General features: G+C 46.7%; 2 protein-coding genes across 5 annotated transcripts in view; one reads left to right on the top strand and one right to left on the bottom strand.

The window, feature by feature from the left end:
* Positions 1 to 565: 565 nt before the first annotated feature.
* On the top strand, positions 566 to 6,406 carry IAH1 (isoamyl acetate hydrolyzing esterase 1 (putative)). Its single transcript, XM_059468742.1, has 6 exons — positions 566 to 788; positions 1,905 to 1,957; positions 2,405 to 2,553; positions 3,384 to 3,545; positions 5,287 to 5,405; positions 6,076 to 6,406. Exons 1-6 carry the CDS (start codon positions 708 to 710, stop codon positions 6,241 to 6,243), a joined length of 732 nt encoding a protein of 243 aa, XP_059324725.1. The 5' UTR covers positions 566 to 707; the 3' UTR covers positions 6,244 to 6,406.
* A 1,662-nt stretch (positions 6,407 to 8,068) lies between these two features.
* ADAM17 (ADAM metallopeptidase domain 17) overlaps positions 8,069 to 10,121 on the bottom strand; it is a 35,070-nt gene continuing 33,017 nt past the window's right edge. For 3 of the 4 annotated variants that reach the window (XM_059468172.1, XM_059468173.1, XM_059468174.1), the window contains one exon: positions 8,069 to 10,066. In XM_059468172.1, the coding sequence (XP_059324155.1) occupies positions 9,716 to 10,066 (351 nt within the window). In that variant the 3' untranslated portion in view covers positions 8,069 to 9,715. The remainder of the gene's footprint in view (positions 10,067 to 10,121) is intronic. The other variant, XR_009418052.1, reaches the window with a different exon arrangement.

Raw genomic sequence — 10,121 nt, 5'->3', positions numbered from 1 at the left:
TTCCTGTTGAGGCAGTGATTGTCTGCATGCTTGGATCTACTTGAACTCAGAAGAGTCTTGAACACAACTGAAAATGGAATCCATGTTTGCATGGTGGGATTAGTTGGAGCTTTAAAACTCCACCACCTGCAAGAGAAGGGAGCACTTATGATCTGTCACAGCCTTGGTGCCCCAAGTCAGTGACCACCCCGGCCTGGGAGAAGGGACACGGAGTATCAGTCACTGCGGGACACAGCAGAATTCCAAATACAGCATGGTTGATGCTCTGAGGCAGCTGCAGTTGTTGTCAAACGATGATCTTCATAGTAGTAGTAATGTTAGACGATTAGCAAAATTAACGACACTTTCCTTCTCAAACTGTGTCATTAGCAGGCTAAACAGCATGAAGCCTTTTAAATGAGGTACTCGCATTTTGCTAAGAAGGAAGTCTCTCTTGAAGCAGATAAAGAGCATGAAGCTGCGCGCGTTCTGCCGGGAGCGCTTGCAGCCAGCACGGGGGTGTGTGAGGGGTGTGTGAGGGGTGGGGCCGCGGCTGCCCCGGGCGCGCCCTCCCTGCGCCCCCGAGCCTTTTAAAGAGGCCGTAAAAGATTGAGTGGGGCTGGAACCTGAACCCGGTTCGTAACCGCGGCCTTCCACCGGTCCGCCCCGTTCCCCGCTGCAGAGGAAGCGGTGAGGCCGCCGCTCCCGGCGGATGTCCGGCCGCGGCCATGGCGCTGGCAGAGGCGGGCGCCCGCGGGCGGCTCTTGCGCTGGCCCCGCGTCCTGCTCTTCGGAGACTCCATCACTGAGGTAATGCCCGCCCGCCCGCACCTGGCCCCGCAGTTACCGTGTGGAGCTCCCAGGCCAGCCCGGCTCCCCGCACCGGGGCCGGCGGCCCAGCAGCCTGCCGGCGTTGGTCTGAGCTGCGGTGCCCAGCGGCGGGATAGGGACGGTCCGGCTGCCCAGCCGGGAGCGCGCTCGGCCCCGGTCACAGCCCCGGACCCGCCGTGAGGCTGCGCCGGGGCCTTCGGCCTGATGTCGAGTGTGGGATTCGGGGCCGCCTCCCAGAAATTCTAGAGGCGCGAAGGTGAAGGGGTAGCTGGGATGCTGCGGTGTCCGGGGCATTTTCCATGCGGGAGGCCCAGCGTGCTGCCCGTGCCGCCTGCAGGGACCTGTACCTGCCCTCCCGGCTCCTGGGGCAGCCCTGCCTGCTCCCCGTGTCTGGCTCCCTGCTCCCCGTGTCTGGCTCGCCCAGGCCGGACACAGCTCCTCACTGAGGTGACTGCCCCTGGTGAACATCTCTGAGGCAGCAGCAGCTTTTTGGCGTTGATTTTGGGTCCCTGCCTTCTGCTGCATGGGTTGTGTGGTATGTCACAGAGCCGCTCTAATGAAAAACTAACCTGAGACCAGGTTTATCTTTAATGGGAGATGGGTGTCTAAGCCGACTCGCTGCATAATTGTAGCAGAGAGGATGGTGCAGCAGTGGGAATAAGGAGAAGGAATTAATTTTTCTCTTTCTGGAAGAGGTAGGTATTAAACTGAACTCTATGAAGAGGGAGGATTTTTGAGAGATGCTCTTCAGAATGAAAGGCTCTTAGAAATGAAGTAGAAAAATATTCCAAACACAGCAAACCCTCACTGGCCAAGATGAAACTACAGTCCAACAGCAGTCAGTTTTTGAAGGGACCACAGGGTCCATCCCTCCAGAGACACCAGCCCTGTGTGGCCTCAGAGGCCAGCGGTGTGCCTGGGTAAAACCAGGAGTGTTTGACCTCAGAGGGACAGGGCAGGCAGGGAGGAGATGCACCAGCAGCAGTGCCAGAGGCCAGGCACAAAAGCTTTTCAGGTGGGAAGGTGCCAGTGCTGGGGCTAAGCTCTGGGGAACAAGTTCTTCCAGTGAGCATCTAACATTTTCCTTGTTTTCAGTACTCCTTCCAGGAAAATGGCTGGGGGGCATACCTTGCTGAGAGACTGGTCAGGTAAGAGCTTACATTTCAGAAGTAAGTTCTAGCTTGCAGAAAGTCATGGAGCTTTTCTAAGTGAAAACCAACAGTGGTTAATACTTAATACATGTTTATTTATTGACATTTATTTATTTAGTGAAGGGTAGCTACCTTCTGGGCAGCATGCCTAGAACTGGTGAAAATATTCATTGGGTGTTTCCACTCAAAGCTTGAGTGGAAATTAAAAATCCCTTAGTGATTGTCACGATTGTTGTCCTGGTTCCATGGTGTAACAGGTAAACAGTACATGTGCAGCCTGTGTGTGCACTTTCAAAGCATGATCCCATTGAAAACTCACATGACATCTCGTTTTTCCTGAGAGGGATGGAGGCAGATGGCCTGACAGAATGGGTCAAACCTTCCAAAGTTTTGTTTTGGTGGGCAGAGAAGAGATGTTCTTTTTGATTTGTGTCTTTGTTTCAGAAAATGTGATGTTGTGAACCGTGGGATCTCGGGGTACAACACCAGATGGGCTAAGTTGATTCTTCCAAGACTGATCACTGAAAGTACTGGTGCTGACAGTATTGCTGCAGTTACTATTTTCTTTGGAGCTAATGACAGTGCTTTGAAAGGTAGAGTAGCTTGCTTTCTGTATTTTTTTTTCCTGTGACCTGTTCTCTTACAACAGTTTTACAGTTTAGCAGAATAGGCAGAACATTTCAGAATAGGCTTTTCCTGCTACTTCTCTAGCAACTGATTACTCTGTCTCCATTTGTACAGAGGTTTGTTTTCTGTCATTTCATTTGTATTTAAGCCATGCAGTGCCTTCCATTTCTCTGCCTGTCACCAAGTTTTAATACTAGAAAAATAAATTTCAGGGTGCTCAAGACTTAGTTGCCTAAAATTGGAGTTGGGCATCCAGTTGTTTCTTCTGTCTTTAAAGGAGACTGATGAGTTCTCAGCAGATGGGCTGAGGAAAGGAGGGAAGGGAGCATTTGGATTCTCTTTCAGATGAGCATAGCAGGATGCAGAGTCTAATCAAAATGATACCATCAGTGCCTGAAGGACTGACTGTATGTCCATGGGACTTGCCAGAATTTTCTCTGCACACAAGAATATTGGAAATCGTGGGTTTTGGTTCAGGCAAGGTTTGAGGTGATTATGTTTTCTGATACTAAGATACAAAGTTGTGAAAAACGCATCTTAAAAAACTCCAGCTGTTGGGGTTTTTTTTTCCCTGTGCATTATTTGCCTGTTGGAAATGCTGTGTTTAAACTCTTGGTTTGTCTGCTTTGGGTATCGAGGAGCAGAATTTTCCTACCACAGCTCCCGAATCCCTGACTGGGGGGAACTGCATACTGGATGTGAGTGTCCATGGCCATGCTGTGTGAAAATGCTGTAATGCTGTGCAGGAACCTGCAGGGAGCTCAGCCCCACTGATGCCTGTGCTCACCCCTGGCAGAGCTGAACCCCAAGCAGCACGTTCCTCTGGAGGAGTACGCCGCCAACCTGAAGGGCATGGTGCAGTACCTGAAGTCAGTAGACATTACTGCAGACAAGATCATTTTGATAACACCCCCACCTCTTCAGGAATCAGCTTGGGAAAAGGCATGTCTTGCCAAAGGTAAAGGAGTGATGGGGATGGGTGGAATTCCTGCATTTTACCAGTGGAGTGTGAGTGACAGATCCCAGGTTGTCAGGTGGTTTCCTTCTTGTGTGTGCCAGATTGCAGTCGTGTTTATGATTTGTTGGAAAAGAGCTGCTGTTTCGCTAAACAACTCCTGGATAAGCTCATGGAGTAACTACCAAGTAATTACAAACATCTTTTCCAAAGTGTTGATTGATGTGTTAATGCATAGAACTGACAGAAATGGCTGCCCTCTAAGAATATGGGGTTTGTCAGCATGTCCTAGGCAGATTCCATTGTGTCCCAGCAGCTTCCAGAATAATGGAAGAAATGTTGGCATTGTGGGCCTTAGAAAAGTTTTTACTGGGTACAGCAGATTTCACATCTGTTTGGATAAGCAGTAATATTCCAGGTTTATTTTAAAGTTAAAAAAAACAATACCAGAGAATATCATATTCTAAGGATGCTAATAAAAGTGCCTGAAAAAGAAGAAGGAGGTAGTTAAATTATTTCCCATTATGTTATTTAAGCTAATTCTAAAATTAGAGACATAATAGCACCACTTATTCATGTTACTGAGCTGGAAATTGCCACAATCTCATTGACTCCAGCAGTGACAGATTTTACTTCCTGAGAGCATCTACTTTTTTCTGTTGGGACACCTTGTCCAGTTCTTGCACATTTATAAAAAACTTCTGAGTTATGTCAGGTACAAATACATAGTACATAGATATACTGAGCTGGCACTGTTTCTGGCACAGTTTTCTGTGATTTAAGTGGTGTTGCATATCCTGACTCATGTTTTCAATCAAAGTAGTAAAACTTTGAAGATGACCCTAAGTTTAAACTGCATTAAATTAGACAACATTATTGTATGATTTTGCATTAGGAGGCTTTGATGTGATGTCATGTGAGCACACCTCAAATGCTGCTTATCTGGCTCCCAGCTGTCAAGGGGCACTTGTAATGTTAACCCATTTTCCTCTTAAAACTGTCCTTTTTATGGGGTAGGGATGGAGGAAACTTGAATTTACAGCATTGAATCTGCCAGCTTATGTCTAAAAGAGAGTACTGTCTAGGGATGGAACAAAAGACAGGCTGATCTGAGACCATGGACCACAAATGAAGTGTTGTGGGCACAGTAAGCAGCAATATCAGACCATCTGCCCTCCAGAATCAAGAAGTTTTCTGCCTGTTTCTGGTTTTGTCAGATATCAGAGCAAAGGAGAGATGGGAAGCAGGAGGATGATGATGTTCACAGGAGCATTCATCCAGGTGTGAAAAGTAGCAAGAGGGCTGCTGCAAGGAGCAGCTGCATGTGGAGTCAGACAAAAAGCAGAAGGCAACTTGTAAATACATTTCCACTTACTTAACTCTGTTTTACCTGCCTTAGCAGGCATATGAAGTGTTTAAATCTAAGCATTGCTTTCACCTGAAGCTTGCCAGAAGGTGAGAGCTGTGAGCAGCAGAATTATACTGTCTGCTTGTTGCTGTTGCTTCTCTCTCAAGCCTGATGCATTTCTTCAAGAGACATTTTCAAGTGACTCAGAGCCAAAGGGTGCCCTGAAAAAGACCACACAAGCTGTAGCTTCCAGCCGCTTACATTGCTGTGGATTTAGTTTGTGATTGGTTGTGGCTGCTGGTTTGACACCTGATGCAGGTGCTGTGTGCCACAGCAGACTGAGATCGTGCTCATCGGTGGCGGGTGCTGCATGTTGTCCCTGTTTGTGCCTGGCAGGTGACAAGCTGAACCGCTGCAATGCCACCACGGGGCAGTACGCCCAGGCCTGCGTCCGGGTGGCCAAGGAGTGCGGCACGGACGTGCTCGACCTCTGGAGCCTGATGCAGAAGAACCAGGTACGGTGGAATCAGAAATACCTGAAACTGTCCCGAGTTGTGAAATGCATCACTTAGCACAGAGGAACCGGTGGTGCTGCATTATCACTGAAATGCTGCAAAATACATCCAAATTACACTTTAGGGAAGGAAGAAAATAATCCAGAGTGCTTCATAGTTGGCAATGAGAAATAAAGCTGTATGTAACCTGGCCATGGTGCTTGGTTAGCATGTATCCCGAGTACATCATATCTAAATAGCCTTTTCCTTGAACTTGAGCCATGGAATAGGTTGGAAGGGGCCTCTGGATGTTTCTTGTCTGACCCACTGTGCAGTGTTGGGCTAATTTCAAGGTCAGATCTGGCTGCACAAGGGTGTTGTTGATGCTTCTGACCAAATACCCAAACTCATGCATGGGAGACTGCAGACTTTCCCTGTGAGCAGATAATTCTAGTTTGGACCCTGAACATTTTCTCTGCTCTCCCTGATGCAGTTGACTTTTGATTGCATCACTTAATCCTATGATCTTTTACTGATAAATAGCAGCAATTTTGGCCATCAGAACATTCTCTTAACATTTTAACAAAAACAGTGAAAAATAAAACCAGTTTACCAGCTGGCTTTGAAGAATTACTAAAGGCACTTTGCAGCTAGCAAGTCCGCTAATACCTGGTTTTAACCTCTCTTGTAGGATTTCTCTTCCTATTTGTCTGATGGCCTTCATTTATCAGCGAAAGGCAACAGCTTTGTAGCAGCCCAGCTTTGGTCACGTCTGGAAAACAAACTGTCTGCCCTTCCTTCTCTGCTTCCTTACTGGCGTGACGTGGACCACACGAACCCCGAGGCCAGTCTGCTGTGACAGCCGTGCAGGGGGAGGCGGGGCAGCCACGCCAGGCAGAGCTGGCTCATTGTGCTGCAGACTGTGTCCTCAGGGAACGCGGCACGGGGAGGCCCCAGCAACGCTCTTCTCTGTCCCCTTCTCTTGGGCTGTGGGAGAATAAAGGTGAGACCACTTGGCTGTGTCCTGAGGTGGTTTTTCTTCATGCTGCTGTTGCCAGGATAGCTGTGGGGATGAGTAGCTCTTTCCTTGGAGGACTCAGAGGAAAATGAGTCTCAGATGTTCTGTGGCCAAGGGATAGAGGCTGCCCTGAGCAGTTCCTGGCCTTGCTGACCTTTGGGGACTGCACTATGACTAATACCATCTACTTGCTTTGAACACAGAGGAGTTTGTAAGAGGCAGTAGGGTGGAGTTTGCCAAGAGCCATTAGTGTCAGTCCAAATTCATTTATTTGGATGTAATACAGCAGGAGCAGCAGTTCCCTAAGTTTTACTGTGGCTTTGATATTGATAGAGAGTAGTTTAGAGCAGGGCTTTTAAAATTTAACTTACTCTGGCACACCAGCAGCAGCTTCTTTATACCCAGCTCTTCTGTATAGGCCCAGGTTTCAGACCAGTGCATGTTTTTGGGCATTATAAAACTGTTGATATATGACCTTGGAGAAACTACCAGAGGTCTGCGTCTCTTCTGACAAAGCTGCATCCTATGTCATTTGCCATCAAGTTAAGATGACCTTTTAAGTGAGTTGTTAAAATAATTTTATCTGATACGTAAATACTGCAGACTATGCAGGTTTTGGCCAAGAGAACACAAACTACAACACTGCCTTTACAAACAAAAAAACCCCATTGTCTGCAACCTAAATGAAATTCAACAAGTATGGAAAAAAATTGTTTGGGAAATGATTGAGTAGCAAGCCAGATAGCAGCAAAAATGAGGATACATCTAATGTGCATAAAAATCAAATGGTGTATCACTGCAAGTGTAACCCCTCCATAGTTCTGGGCTGTATTAACAGTTCAGTTGACATGGAGCAGGTGTGCTTAATATGTGAGGGGTGAGAGAGTAATGAGAGGCTCTCATGCGGTCCTGCACTGTCAGTGCCATTAGACTGCCTTTGCTTCATTAAATAATCAAGACAAGCTGGCCAAGACCTGTCAGCTACTATGTAACAGTGTTATAAACTGAACCATAAGTATTTTTCATGTGCCTGGGGCCAGAGCAGAAGCAAGTTTGATATATAAATATTTATGAGTATTAAACTGGACTATCCTTTCTGTAATAAATGCTTACAGTAAATACTGGCTGAACAGCAGAAAGGGTTCCTAGTGGGAAGCTGTGGATCTTCCTGCCTTAGATGTTACAAACAAACCATGCAAGTACTGCTTTCAGTTTCTGGACTACAGCTCAGGATGGGGGATGGATTCAGTGATTTCCAAGGCCTGCTCCAAATATCTGTTTCCATGCTCCCAAACACCTGCCAAGCATTGGTTTTCACCTGGGATGTAAAGACCTTTGTGCTGAGAACATGTGCTCACAGATTTGGTAGCTGGACAGGCATTTGAGCATGCCCTCATCCCTCAGGCATTTACTGTCACCATCTGAACTGATGACGATCTGCAGCACATGGCATTCCAGCTCCAGGAAGCAGGCAGCCCTCACAGTGCAGGTCTGCACCCTCATAGTCCAGGTCTGGCCTCTGCAGTGTCTGAGCTCAGAAAGGAGCAGTCAGAAATCCCAGCTCCTGCCTGGCTGCATGCCAGACTTTTAACCCAGGCTTTGACAACCAGAGAATGGAGATCTTTTATAAAAAAGGGCTGCATAGAAACAACTCTTGTTTAACTGATTTTTTTTAATATAAAAAGCTTTTATTTTATTGGGAATTAAATTAACTCCTCACATGTGTACTTTGCACTGAATCAAAAAAAGAAAACCTGAACAAAAAACAAACAACCCCAAACAAAGTTCAAAACCAGCATATAAAACATAACAGCTAGTCAGATAGGAATACCATAAGGCACACATTCAAGTAACTAGTGTAACAAGTATCCTTGGGTGTGGAGGAGAGGGAGCACTCACACAACTGTGCAGCACAGGTCCTGTTCCTTTCCCTCACATTTAAAAACATGGGCCCACCACAGCCCCACATCCCTGTGTCTGAGTCCTGGCTTGGAAGAGTTAAATGGTTCTGCCCTTGGCCAAGCTCTGTCAGTTTTATCAACAGATTACTGTGGGGGAAAACAGCTGCAGAATGAAGGTGCTGCTGTACTACCAGGACAGTTGCTCTGTGACTCTGCTGTGTCAGTCCATCTGCTACTAGGCTAAAACAATGCTCATGTGCCAGTCTGAGCTCACCTGACAGATCTCCAGGTGTACAGAAGACACCATCCAATTCTCAGCTTTTTACATCATGTTTTACTACCTGTGTGACTATCTGTATTCACAAAATCTCCTCCTTATACTTACCCTGCAAGTTTTAACAAAGGTTTATTTCTTTATTAAATTCACAATTGTTTTTAAACAAATGCCTCCCCTGCAGTGGAGCGATTTTTTTTCCTGTCATTCATGCAGTAGGAGCTTCCAAAGGCCACAGAGACCACAGAAAACTGAGCTCAGTAATTTGAAAATTTCAACTATGGTGCTGCCTGTTTTAAAATAACATTTGGAGAAACATTTCTGCACCAAAACTGCTGTAAACAGCATCTGCATGAATGATTTCTTCCTTTACACTTCTTTCTCCACACAGACACCTGTGGCACACAAACCTCAGTGCAGAGAGGGAAGCGCCCAACAAAAGCCACCAAGACAAGACAGTCTCACCACTAAGGCAGAAGAGTTTCATGCTAAAGGAGCATTTCTCATGCACTGTGTACAGTGTAACAGCTTCTGTGATCCTTTGATTTACACAGAAGCTGGGCATTTTAAGTTTCTTTATTCTGATTATGCATTTTACTGAATGCTGAAAGACTGTATTTTTATCTGTTTCATTACTCTTTCTGTTCTCAAGGCATTTGCTTAGGCTTTTGGTTACATATACCTTAAACTGCTAAATTATCTACTCTATTATGGGACATACTGCAGAGTTCATTTTGGTTTTAAAAGCCCCTTAATTTTGTCTATCAGTGCTGTTAGACTACAAAATATTAAATTATAAAAAAAGGCCGATATACACAATCCAATATCCATCAGGACATTTGGTTTTGCACCACAGGTCGAAGGAAATGTTAAAGGTCAAGGAAGTAGAAAAACAAATCCAAAAAGCTTCAAAAACAAGCCAGTTCTAGTTTGGATTTTCCTTTTAAAAAGATATAATGCTCTAATAAATGTAGTTTAAGGAAGGTCATACACATGACCAGCATCTGCAGTAGGTCACTTCCTTATTCTCCCACTCCCTCACAAAAATATATATACATATATTTATATTTGTAGAAATGAAATGGTTTCAGATCCTTGTTTTGCAGACGGAGTCACACGCTGAGAAGGCAGCAGGACACTAGCACTCTGTTTCTTTGCTGTCCACACGGTTCTGGCGCTGCAGTTTGAAGGACGAGGCTTTCTCACTCCTGATGACGGGGTGCTCTGTCAAGTCCTCGAAGGATTTGGCGGCGGAGCTGCTGTTTGGGAAGGGGTCCTTCTCGAAGGCGTCCTCGTCGATGTGCGAGTCGGTGCTGGGGTCCTCCTGGATGGTGTCCATGCGCTGGTGCTCCTGCTTGGGCGGCGCGGGCGCGGCGGGCGCGGGCGCCAGCGGCTGCAGCGGCTGGTGGCGGCTGGCGGCCGGCGCCACGGGGAACGGCTTGATGATGCGCACGGAGGCCGAGTCCAGGCTGCTGAGCATCTCCACGTTCTGCAAGACACAAGAGGCCGCGTCACCGGCAAAGCAACCGGCAGCCAGCCCAGGG

Source organism: Ammospiza nelsoni, chromosome 3 (genome assembly GCF_027579445.1).
Source record: "Ammospiza nelsoni isolate bAmmNel1 chromosome 3, bAmmNel1.pri, whole genome shotgun sequence".
Lineage (NCBI taxonomy): Eukaryota > Metazoa > Chordata > Aves > Passeriformes > Passerellidae > Ammospiza > Ammospiza nelsoni.
The sequence above is the reverse complement of the archived record's forward strand: the minus strand, read 5'-3'. Positions and strand labels throughout refer to the sequence as shown.

Coding starts and splice junctions, on each gene's coding strand:
- IAH1 (XM_059468742.1), top strand. CDS start 708: ATGGCGCTGGCAGAGGCGGGCGCCCGCGGGCGGCTCTTGCGCTGGCCC. Junction 789..1,904: donor TCGGAGACTCCATCACTGAG/GTAATGCCCGCC, acceptor CCTTGTTTTCAG/TACTCCTTCCAGGAAAATGG. Junction 3,546..5,286: donor AAAGGCATGTCTTGCCAAAG/GTAAAGGAGTGA, acceptor TGTGCCTGGCAG/GTGACAAGCTGAACCGCTGC.